General features: G+C 36.6%; 1 protein-coding gene across 1 annotated transcript in view; it reads right to left on the reverse strand.

Annotated features, from left to right (window-relative positions):
• The window catches only part of LOC119840235 (laminin subunit alpha-1), a 132943-nt gene that overhangs the window by 68443 nt on the left and 51163 nt on the right, over positions 1-13337 (reverse strand). The window contains exons 6-18 of the mRNA XM_038366788.1: positions 12867-13043; positions 12117-12222; positions 11346-11548; positions 10575-10721; positions 10007-10114; positions 8937-9099; positions 8346-8533; positions 7726-7918; positions 7199-7287; positions 6549-6688; positions 6101-6248; positions 5673-5829; positions 5200-5361 (exon numbers count right to left, since the gene is read on the reverse strand). Coding sequence (XP_038222716.1) covers positions 5200-5361; positions 5673-5829; positions 6101-6248; positions 6549-6688; positions 7199-7287; positions 7726-7918; positions 8346-8533; positions 8937-9099; positions 10007-10114; positions 10575-10721; positions 11346-11548; positions 12117-12222; positions 12867-13043 — 1981 coding nt within the window. The remainder of the gene's footprint in view (positions 1-5199; positions 5362-5672; positions 5830-6100; positions 6249-6548; positions 6689-7198; positions 7288-7725; positions 7919-8345; positions 8534-8936; positions 9100-10006; positions 10115-10574; positions 10722-11345; positions 11549-12116; positions 12223-12866; positions 13044-13337) is intronic.

Genomic DNA, 13337 nt, shown 5'->3' on the forward strand with positions numbered 1-13337 from the left:
AATGTTATTTGCAGTTAACAATTTTCTTTTTTCTTTATTACAATATTTATGGCAAGACTAGGTATATATATATACATATACATACATATATATTTTTTTTTCGATTTAACTTGATTTAATTTGAAAATAAAAATTTCAAATTGATATAATTTTGTTATAAACAATTGAAAAAAAAATTTTTTTCTCTAGGATCAAAGTTTATAATTATATAAGTAATTTAAAAAAATATATGAGTTTTATCAATTTTTCAATAAGTTATGATTTTTTAAAGTTGCAGTTATCATCCCCTAGCTTCTAACTACCCTATCTCAGTTAATTTCAATTTTAGGAAAAAAAGTCATAGAAACATTTTTGTGTAAAATTTTACGCTCTACAAATTTTATTTAAAACTTTTTTTTCTAACACTTATGGTTTCGCCAAAATTTCAAAGAAACGACTTTATTTATTTTTTTTCACCCCTTCTCGGGGGTGAATTTAAAAAAAAACTTGCACAGTTCGTTTTTAGATTTCTCAAAGTAAATTATATCAAAAATTCAAGTTTTAATCTCAAATTCACATTTACCCTACCCATTTTCTTGGACTACTTGCATTGTTTCTGTAACGAAGAATGTTAATTAGCGAATTCTAATTATCGTAATGAATTGATTGTTAATTACCTATGAATATCCTCTAATTGCATGTCAAGGAATTTTAAGTGGGTTTCGGGAGCACTTTGGTATCTTTTAATTACGGAATTTATATCTAATATTATAAAATATGTAGGAGAAGGGAATGCCTACGTCAGTGGTTGAGACTGACCTCCGGATTAAAAACAATTTAATTAAAAAAAGTGTGTGTGCGATTCACAAACGATAGAAGTGAAACTTCTGTAAATCGACAAAAAAATGAAATGAATATATATAAAATAGTATGTAATATTTCTGTCTCATTCTTTGCCGGCTTCATTCTACACATTTTTGTATTTGTGTCTCTTACCTGTCGTTTTTTTCCGTTGCATCAGGTTTGAAATCACAATCATTCTAAAAAAGTTCCACATCAAAAACACTTGATGCAATAATAACGGGGTGTTATAAGTTAGAAGTGTTATCTATGGTATGGTAGCTCCCGAATGGGTGAAACGATTTTGATTTTTTTGTTATATGCGAGCGATTGAGCTGGTGGATCGCCTGATGGCAAGTGATCGCCACCGCCCATGAACATTCGCAGAGGTACTGCCTCTGCGAATGCGCCACCCGCGGACGGGGATAAAAGATAAGGGAAGGACTAGGATGGGATAATGAAATTAAAGTGATGCTTTCCCGGTGCGAGTTACCCCAATACGTGCCGAAGCGTTCTGGATTTTCGCATAGCTTTTTTTTGTTCATAATTTGAACGAGACGCAGTCGTAGTGTTCTTATTTGATGAAAATTTGTTTAAATTTGAAAATTAGGCTAAACTGGTCGCCGGCAATAAATGGCGGTTTAAATATATTTTTTACAACTCCTTCAATATAGTTATCAAATGAGATGGTCTGACTTTTTCTACACTGTGATAAATTTTAAAATTCAAGATGGCCGCTATTACAAAATGAGGTTGGATATTTTTAAATTATTATTGAAAATGGTCTAAAAACAATGCCATTGTGAATGCAAAAAAACGTACAAACAATCTTAGATTGATGTTTTATATAAACTGGTTCGAGTCTTGGCTCCTAGGCAAGATTTAGTGCTTTTACAATATCAGAGCTTAAAATAATAGTAGCTTTTAGAAAATAAGACGATATCACAAGCGCTACTTCAAACAGATTATTAATTAGGTCTCATAACGGTCGTTGCGTAAATAATTTATCAAAGAGCGATACTAATGAGCTGGGCATAAATCTAGGTACGCTAATAATAGCCTAGGGCGTCTGGCGCGAAGCTAGACTTGCAGGCGGCGGAGTCTAACTTGAAACCTATTTAACAGTTAATTCTTGTTAGTAGCCTAGTAATCACATTCGACGCTGGCTGTACATTTAAATTGTTATAATGAATTTGATAGTATAGTTACGTTTAATAATAGTATATGAGTAAGGAAGTGCGTATGTGTATATAAGCGGCTGAGCTGTTATTGATGAATTTTAGTGACAAGTTATAGTGACGCTGGTACTAATTAATCATTTAGTCCGCCTAGGTACACCCTTTTTTTTCTATAAGAACCTTCCTTGTGCCTTTAAACAAAAACGTTAATTTAAAAATTGGCGAGTTGGTCGAGCCGTTCGCTAGTTTAACGTTTAATTTTTATTCATAAGTAAAGATAGATGTAAGCAAATTTTAACCGTTGAGACGAAATAACAATAAATAAAACAAAATTATCTATTTTCTTCGATCTTCATATCGATAGTATTTTGCAATAGTCTTCAAATTAACTGCTACAGGCTTACATTCAACATGAAGCGTAATTTTTTACATTATTTGTAGCGACTTAATTAAAAATTGTGAGTAATTTAATGCGCCTAATAAAATTTGTTAATACGCGTGTAAACGATAATAATTGCCATTTCTACACTAATATTATAATACTAGCTGCGCCCCGCGTTTTCACCCGCGTAAGTCCGTATCCCGTAGGAATAACGGGATAAAAGTTACCTATATGCTATTCCAGATGTTCAGGTATCTACGTACCAAATTTCATTGCAATCGGTTCAGTAGTTTTTTGCGTGAAACAGCAACAAACACACACACATCCTTACAAACTTTCGCATTTACAATATTAGTAGGATAGTAGGAGTAGGATTTGTGTAGTCATTTTTTAGTAATGGCAGTAATAAGAAGAAACTTAAAAAAGAAGAATCATACAAAAGCATGTTTGTAACGTTTTCACGCAATTATCACTGAACCAATTTGAAAAGTTCTATCACATTAGATAGCTGCAACTTTACTGAGTGTCATAGGTTATATATGTACCACGGGCGAATGTGGGGCGAACACCTAGTTGTCTATACATTTAAATCCTGTTTCGAGCATTATGTTTATTCCTAACTTTCGGTAACATCAGTCAAGAATACGGAAGAAAATTTCCTCAAAATCGATTCAATACTTATTAAGATTAACAGGCATAAGCAAGCAGGCAGCAAGACAAATTTTATATTAGCGTAAACAGCAAGAGCCCAGGTCATAGTAGAGTATTCTATTTAATCATTTTCAATAACCTTATCACTCTAAAGTTCAAAAACAACCTCAACCTCCAATACACTACGTCAGCAACTAAAGAACCGCATAGTATTCTGTCTTTTTTGTTTATTAATTTATGTCTATTAAAATGTTAAAATCGATCATATTCATGTGCAGTTTTTTTCGAAAATACCACAATTCTTTCTTTAGCGTAAACTCACCCGTATGATTTACTCTTACTAACAACCATCATTGTTGAAAGCTTATGTCTTATTTTCTTAATCTCTATTAATTGCATTTTCCATAACAATGTTCATTGCAACACGCGCTTGGTCTAACTAATACAACAAACAGAGACGATACAAGCCAGAGGTTTATAAATTTCCGCAGTTAATACATTAGCAGGGATGTTTATTAGTACCATATTATTAACGATGCATGTAAATTTAGATAAAGACCTAAATATGAATTAAGATATTTTGAGATTAAAGCACTACTTCAAAGTATACGAAAGGTTATAAATTTATTTTATATATTTACTTTATAAATTGCTAATCAAATACATTGTTTAATGTTTACTGCGCTAACCATGGCTTCGAAAGAGCTAACAAAGCTAGCTAGATGTAATAGATCATAAGCCGGATGACTTGTACAAAGGTTCAAGAGCATACGGAGTAACCCCGTAGGTCTAGCCTAGACTGGCCCCAGGCGGCGCCGAGGTGGGCCCACATTACGTAAATTGCCCGCCACGCCATGCGGCCCGCGGTACACGCAATTTTGTTATTACGAAACGATTGTGATGGCTCACTGAATGGGTGTGTGTTGTATTGAAATGTTTGTTTATAGGTCTGTTTAACTAGTTATGCGCCCGCGGCGCGCGTGCACTTTTCATAATCGCGCATCTATCCTTACTAATATTATAAATGTGAAAGAGTTTGTTTGACTTTGTTTCGCGTCGCAACGGAGCTATTTTATTATATAATTTTTGTGTGTCGCATTTGGGGAGCTAGAGAGTGGTGTAGGCTATTTTTACCACGGTGAAAAGTATGCTTTGGAAATTCCTGTGGAAATTTCCTGTGGGAATTTCCTGGGATATGCCGACGAAGCCGCGGGCGAAGAGATACTTCCTATAATTGTCCTATTTATCGCCATTTAATGTTGTTTTCAAGACGAAGCTGTATGCTTTTTCTAAGATTTCCTCTTTTTTGTAATTTTCATAATCAAATTTATCTATCGTTATAATCGTATAATCTACCTATCGTTTTCTATCCAGGGTTAAAAACGGTATCATATCCGAATTTATAATATTGTTATGCTTAACAACATAACAATTGCAAAAAGAAACGTAAGATTTTGATTGCATAAATTTTATGATACTAATAATTTGGCTTAAAAATATATGCTTCTTAATATTTGTAAATTACGTCTCTCGCTGATTGTCCGCAATGTACTCTTAAATTCATCAAAAATATAGAAATCTAAGAACGAAGCAACCATATTCTTGAAAGCTTATAATAACCAATCAGAAACAAACGTTTCAAAAACCATTGTATTTAATCTTTTGTTTGCTAATTCAAGTACTTTAGGGACCAGAATGTTTTTCAACCTTGAAGATCTCTTTATAATCCACATTAGCAAAGGATTTAAGAGACTTACCCAATGAAAAGCTGACCAACATTTTCGTTTGATAAATAATACAGTATGAAAATAGATATTGTTGTATGTCAATGCTGTATGTATTAATTTCCAAACAATTTCTCGTTAAATATAACTTACATATCAACAATTTCACTTCGTAAATATTGTCCTTTCGACTATTCGTTTTTATTTCGAAATATTGTCATACAACACAATAATTAAAGAACACATTATACATCCTATGATATAAATGCTGTAGACATATTAACAAACAATTAATCGTGCAAAACTTATCAATTAACTTGAATCAAAAATCTATACAAGTGCGTTTTTTTTTATACAACTCAGCAGTTCACACGACTAAATACAATATATATAACTCACCCATGACTTCATAAAGGTTAAAACAATTATACCACTACGTACTCACCTCTACAGCCATCAGAAGTTAGGTCCCAGTACTCCAGGCGGCACGTGTCGCAGCGCGGCGGCTCCGCGCCGGCCGCGCACGCGCAGCGCCCGCTCGCGGCGTCGCACGCGCCGCTGACCGACGCGACGCCGCAGCGGCACGCGGGACAGCCGGCATCCACGTCTGTGCGTTTATGAATTTGTAAATATTATGACATACAATAATAGTTAAAAAAAAAAAAAAACTCAATCAACTTAAAAGTGTCACACGCTCCTGTACGGAGTTTAGTTAAGAGTAAGGAAATTGCTTAAGCCTGGCGATCACAATCAGGATAATAAGATGAACTCAGGAAATTATTGTATTGTTACTTATCCTTGATAATTATACAAAGTTTGAATAAAATCTCTCAGTTTGAAGTGAATTGCATGACATAGGAGTCGCGGAGATTCAAATTGAAAACATACACTATAAAAAACCTTTATGTATAAAATTACCCCCATATCCAGTTGCGCAGCTGTCGCATGCGCGGCCTGTCCAGTTCGGTGCGCATGCGCATGCGCCGGTGCGTGCGTCGCACGCGCTCGATAGCGCGCCGCGCCCGCACTCACATGGCAAGCACGCTCCCCCCTCCTCTATGGAGTAGTAGCCCTCCTGTAGTGGATACGTAATAATATAATAATTTTGTGCGACTATTTATTTAGACAATATGTTGCATATAAGAAATTAACAAATAAAAATGTATATCTGAGACGAATGGCAAGTACCTTATTTTACGTAATAAGGTACTTGAGAAATTATATTTCAGAATTTTTAAAGATAAAACGGCAGTTCTTATACTAAACTAAAAATAATTAGCTGTTAAGAATCTATGTATGCATAAAATAAATAAATAAATGTAATGTACACAAGAACATGGCAATACCTGGCACTGGTCACAGGTCTCGCCTTCAGTGTGCGGCGGGCACACGAGGCACGCGCCCGTGTCCGCATTGCACGGCCCCCCTCCACACGCGCACGGTGCGCACGAGCCTCCCGGGGTGGCGGGAGAGCCCCAATAGCCGGAGTCACAGCTAAAGAATAAAGTGATGAAAGAAGCGGGTTACTGTATATCACCAGGTTGTCCCGGCTTACTGTCAGAATCTAATAAATAGTAAAAACCACTAAAGATAAATAGTAAAATATTTTCTCTATATAATATAAGGGTACCAATAATTCATTATTATCAATAAGGCAATGCGAGTATATGGCATAATACTACCATATTTTAATAAATACTAAAGAGGGGACATTATTAAAAAACATATATTGAAGAACTTGATATGCATGGTAATTTAGATATAAAGTAGGTGCAAATTTTCTTTTAAACTTACCTTTCACAATGGTCCCCAGTATACCCATCCGGACACTGTGTACAAACGAACTCATCCCCCTCAGGGCCTGCGAGGGCGCAGTTGGGACTGAAGTTGTTACTAGCTTCATACAGTGGACAGGCGCAAGGCTTGCAGCCACCCTGTGTGAGAAATATCCTGCTTTATTATGAATGAATGATAAGTAAGAAAAAAAGCTGGGTGTAGATGATGATATAACAATAAAAATGACTTTTTTATGTCTTTTTATGTTATCGTCGGCAATGGAGCTGGTGGGTCGCCTGATGGTAAATGCTACAACCATAAACATTTGGAGAGGCGTAAGGTCGATTGCAGACCTTGAAATGGTTAACAAACTTCAAATTGGAAGGGGATTAAGATGGGATTGTTGACAGTGATAAAGGAAAGGACAGGATGAAAGTTAATTTTTGTACTAAGTAATTAATTTGTATGAAAACTGCACTTTCTTAATTTTAGAGGTCTAAGTATCTATGGATTGAAAATACTTTTTGTTTGTTTGTTGCTTTTACGAACTCGTACTGGTATATTGATGTTTTTTTCATTACAATCTAGTCTTTTCCGACAGACCGCAAGGAAATTCAGATGTTTTTTATTAAGTCTGTGTGAAAATCGAAATAGGCTGTATAACATACCGTAACTGGGTTCCCATAATGACCCGGAAGGCAGCGTTCGCAGTGCGGCCCTGTTGTATTATGCTGGCATTCGCCACACGGACCATCCACTAAAACATACATTAAAAAAATAACGACCGATACTAATAAGAGGGGCGGAGTCAGTTGCGGTGTGGGAGTCCATTCACATAACAGTAAATCATTTTTGCAGTTTCCTTTCCCAGAATGTATGCTAAATATATGTACACATTACTTTTAAGAGCCTTACAATCTCTATGACTATAAAAAAGAGGAGGTTCTCAACTCGAATGTATTTTTCGTGTTTATTACCTCAGAACTTTAGGTTGGGTGAACCGATTTTGATGATTTTTTTTTATTTCAAAGCTAATCTACTGTAGTGTGCGTGTGTTTAGTACCCATTTAAATAGATCTAGTTCTAGCACTATTTATTCTGAAGATTAAAACACGGTTTAATCTTTTTTTGAACATAACCACATAAAGTTTCACACCAAGACCGCGCAATAAATTATACACACGAAGTTACTCACCACTCACGCACCCAGCGTGCATGTTGCACGCGCACGGCACGCACTCAAAAGCTGGCAGTGCAGTCGGCGCGCGGCGGATGCGCACGTGCGTCCACGCGCACTGCGCGCACTGGGCGCCCTCGTAACCTTTCGGGCACGCGCACGTTTCGGTAACTGCGTGCCCACTGAGCACCTCCACGCCTTCTAACCTCACCTGGATAGCAGAATAGATACATTGAATATTAAATGTACCGTAGCAGGGATTTCTACTGATAAGAGCAGTTGTGGATAATTTTGATAGTGAAATATTTTTTATTTCATCTGGATTATCTGGTTTCGTTTTATCTATTATTCAAAAAACAGTCAAGGGCAAAATAGTAATTAATTTTACAAATTAATAAGAACATACAATTTACCACTTAGGCTGGATTTAGTTTCACGCTGACCGTCGGTATTGGCAGCCAAAACTTACGTTATACGTTATTCTAAAACAATCCAAAGCAGTTCATACGATTCCGCTGTCAGCGTGCCGCCAGCTTGCCATCAGCGTCACTTTAAAACCAGCCTAAAAAATCCTGCCATCACAGCTATTAGGTAAATAACTTCATTGAAGTTGTTATAACCCGTCATCATCTCCATACCTCATCCTGATCGTTATGATAATGTGCCCGAATCATAACCGCCCGCAGGTCGCTCAGGATATCCAGTAACTGCGTCCGGGTTGCCACTTCATTCTCCAAGTACCAGTTGCCTTCGATAAGCACTACGCTCAGTTCCATCTGACCAGGGAATTCGTGGCTACTGTTTATGTATGTTAGTTTCCTGCCATCTGAAAAGGTGATAATAATTATTAAACGATTTATGATTTACATTTTGATTGCTGTAGTGAAGTATAATGCTAATCGGTCTTTATCCTATCCTACTAATCCTACTTCCTACTAATATTATAAATGCGATAGTTTGTAAGGATGTGTGTGTTTGTTACTCTTTCACGCAAAAACTGCTGAATCGATTGCAATGATATTTGGTACGTAGACAGCTGGACATAGTGGAATAACATATAGGCAACTTTTTATCCCGATATTCCTACGGGATACGGACTTACGCGGGTGAAACCGCGGGGCGCAGCTAGTATTTTCATAAATAGCATTTATCTAAAAACATAATATCAGGTTGCTTACTGAATCAATCAATTTAAGCAAGCCTTTATATAAGTATGCAGTAGATCTTACCATTTGCCACCAATATAACATCAGGCCCCACAGTAGGACTGCCGCCCGTGTCCCCTCGAGCCACGCTCCAGTACATACTCGCTTTCACTTCACCCCCGTAAGCGTCTAACTGCTCACCACTGAACGAGTTAGTCAACCAGTAAAATGACTCCCATCCTTCTACCTAGAGAAAGATACAAATTTCGCTCATTGTGATGAGGGCATTTTCATTGCAGACAGAAAAATCATTATAATCAATATGCTTCCCTACAACTTAACAAATAAGTTTTTAAAATTCGATTTACGGAATAAAACAATGAATCACCTTGTATTATAATCGGATCGGCGGCCGTTGACACACACCATCCAATAATTAAGCGTTAAAGTTAAGGTTAAACCCTAGGTACATACGTTGCACAGCACATGCTTGTGGTATGTCGGTCGATCAAAACAGTATGAAAAACAATAGGGCACGCTTGAGAGGATTACTATATATAAAGCCATACTAGATGTAACAAAATAATATAAAAAAGTATGCAATTAACTAAGTACGTCACCACTTCAACACAGGCAGGCACACTACGTCGCCATTACTAGATTTATAACGCACCGAATCTCGCGAAACACAAACGCGGCATTAAGAATGTTAGATAATATACAACAATTAAAAGTAACCGAAACTTCCCGGGAAGTGGTTTTGAATATAAAGTAAGTTACCACGCGAGTCGCGCGTGATGACATGAGAGGCGACAAACGACGTCTTTTTACGACTTCACGACTACGACTACTCGACGACTCCAGCGCTCGTATGAATAAAACGCGTCACTGGCTACCCTCAAAATATTAATAATTTTATTTTGTCTATTCCGTTCACACCTATATTCTTTCTTTCAACATCTCAAACTACTGTAATTAATTTATAATGATTCAATAAGGACAAGCCAACTGAAGAAACTCTCCACACGACAAAAAAATTATACAACTAATACAATTATGTTTTACAATTTAGTCACCATACATTTAAGTAAATGTCAAGCAATGCCATCTGCTGTGATATTCAGCCATATTAAAATATTTGTCCACATACTAACCTCATATGTTATCAGATAAGGTTTCCCTTGCTCGTCCACTGATGGCTCCAGGGTCTCGTTGAGAGCCGCGTCACTTATGAGCCAAGCCTCTCCCAACGGTAACACCACCTTTCCTCCAGAAATAAATGTCTTCTGTTATTGCTTTTATTCACATTTAAGAAATTATTAAGAAACGAGACACAGACGTACAATCAAACAGAAAATTATTAGACCGATGAGGTATTAACATCATTCGCATATAATAAATAGAATAAATCTATATGAAAACATCAAACATGAAGAATTGTTTAATCGAGACATAAGATGTCCTTTCGGTTGCTTTTGAATAGCTGTCTATGAGGGGTCATTTTGCCTCGAGTTCTTACTTCGCTGTATTTTTACCTAACTAAGTAATAACTAACTAATTGTTAATCGTGTGCGTGACAAGCTTTAACTGGAGATGAAAATGTGTGTTTTCTACACAACTGTTTTATTTTACATAGATATATTAAATATTTTCTTTTTTTCCATTTTTTCACGTTAAACAAGTTCTCCTTCGTCTGCTTTGTGGGAGTTAATGTACACTCACGTCAGGGTGTAAATGTGCTCTGTGGTTCACGCGACAGGTCTCAGCGAGGTGGGAACAGTAGCAGGGCAAGCAGCCGTCTGCTAAATCTGCACTCAGACCAAAATATCCGGGTGCGCACTCGTCACAACGCTCGCCTATCACGTTTGCCTGAAAATGTCCACACGTCACAATACTATAGTCAAAGTAAACTTGGTCGTACTGAAGAAATATTATGTGTATATAGATGCTTTTAATTATTTATTTATGTAGAATATTTGCTAATGTTTATTTAATCCCAAGAAATGCCTAAAATAATAAGTATATCAAAAAAATATTAAGACCTTAGAATGCGTTGATGCCTGACTCTCCTACGAACACAGTTCCAGTCAAACAGGGGCAGTGATGGCCGTTAGAAAGAGAGGAAGAAAATTTTTCACATTTTTGAAGTAAAATCAACCTTAACATTATAGCCAGTAGACGTATAATGTAAGTTTGCGGTTATTTTTGTTACGAAACTTGTCAATTGGAAACTTTACAATATAGATGGTGTCCCGCCGTCGGTGTACTGTGCCCAATGCTTTCAGTTTTACCTACGATCACATATTAAATACTTAAATAGTCTAGAGGTAAAAAAAATGATACGATTTTTTCTTCCACTATTCTGTAAACCTATTTTAATATAATATCTGGTCACGTATTTTTCCAATAAGTTTGGCTCTCCACATAGTATCATTTTATTACCACCAACTAACAACAAGATCACCAACCAGATCAAGATCTCAAAGCACTCACCTTACATTCGCAAACGTCATCACAAACTCTACTGGGATCCACAACGCCCCTGGGATCGCACTTGCACGCTGGTGTTGTGTCATCCACCACACAGTTAGGAAACACGGCGTTCAGGTCTTCGCAAGATTCACACTTTGGACCCAAAAAGCCGGCATGACATGTGCATACAACGCGCTGTTGTTTTTTGTCCCAGTTGCATGACCCTGAAAATAAAATTGTTAGCCGCGTTCTGTATTCTGCTAGACGAAGTCGTTAATAGTGTTGTCAAAAACGTGAAAGTGTTCCATTAATTTGTCATTAATGTGTTGTTTGGCAGCAGAGCACTCTAGGTATATATACTCTAGGTATATATACTCTAGGTATATATATTCTAGGTATATATACTCTAGGTATATATACTCTAGGTATATACATAAGATCGGCGTGAAATAGCAGATACTGTGTTTATTTCGGTGAATGGAAGATCCTTTTCCTCACCCTTCTCAGTCCTTTATCAATCTTATCTTTTTCCCAAACCTTTTAAAGTCGGGAATCAATTTACAGAGACGTAAGCGCTCTGAAAATGTATATGGGCGGTGGTACCGCTTACCACCACCATTTCCTTTGCCGACTATGACCTAAAAAACTTTTATTAAATATTGTCCCGTAATTCGACTTCTCTAATATCAGAAAGAAAGAAGTGAGAAACTACCATAGTTTAATAAAAATTACCTATTTAAAAATTAGAAATTATTCTTGTATTTGGTTTTATATATAGTGTGGTATCCTTACCATCCGAACCTTCAGGGTCGCAGTCGCACGGCACGCAAGGTCCGTCTGGGAGCGCGTTATAAAAACCGACCAGGCATCGATCACAGAGAGGGCCAGCGCGATTATCCTGAAAACCACATTAAAAACTTTTATTAAACACTCATAGATCAGGCACAATCCAAATATCCAGATCCAAATATTAGATGGTTTTATTTGAAATCGCCTACTTAATGATACTTATCGATGGTGAGTAATATGTCACATAGCGATTTAAGTAACACACATAGTTATATGTAATTAAAAACTAAGAAATTTTATAGCTGTTCGAATAAGAATTTAGAGGTTTTTGATAACATGAAATGTTACAAAATCTGTATGTTGTTTATTTTTGTGGCATAGTTTTTTTCCACTTTAAGCTTAAAATATTTGATTTATGTTCGTAAATATTATCCTATCCTACTAGTCCTACTAATATCATAAATGCGAAAGTTTGTAAGGATGTGTGTGCGTTTGTTGCTCTTTCACGCAAAAACTATTGAACCAATTGCAATGATATTTGGTGCGTAGACAGCTGGACAACTGGAATAACATATAGGCAACTTTTTATCCCGATATTCCTGCGGGATACGGACTTACGCGGGTGAAACCACGGGGCGCAGCTAGTATTCGATAAATTATAACTTTCATCGCAAAGCATCACCTGCTTTGCGATGAAAGTTATAATTTATATAGTGAAAATCGACCGATGCAGGGTTTTTAACCATAACTCACAGTACAATTCACACAGAGCACATCCCCAGTATCGTCAAAGGCGCACTCTCCCCTCTCCCCGCAGGAGCAGTCCCCGGGGAAAGTGTCACAAGGCCGGTGGGGCTGCCACTTGGCGCCAGAACAACACCGCTGGCAGTGGCCCCCACACGTGCCGTGGAGACAGTCGCATTTTGCACCCTGGAAGTCGTTTGAAGGATGGAAATGGGATTTAACCAGCCTAATTTGCAATATAAAATTATTAACAACAGATTTTATAACATTATAAAAAATGTATCCTGCGGATTAATTCAACAGAACCCTTGAACGTTTCATATTGTATATGTAATGAACACGGACAACTTTATCGTTTTTATTTTCATTAATTAATATTAAATTATTTATAGGTTGCATACGTATATCATATTAATAAGAGTTAAAAAAGTATATTTTTACACAACCTATTTATTCATAATGGCGTCCTATTTTAAATGA

This window comes from Zerene cesonia, chromosome 1 (genome assembly GCF_012273895.1).
Source record: "Zerene cesonia ecotype Mississippi chromosome 1, Zerene_cesonia_1.1, whole genome shotgun sequence".
NCBI lineage: Eukaryota > Metazoa > Arthropoda > Insecta > Lepidoptera > Pieridae > Zerene > Zerene cesonia.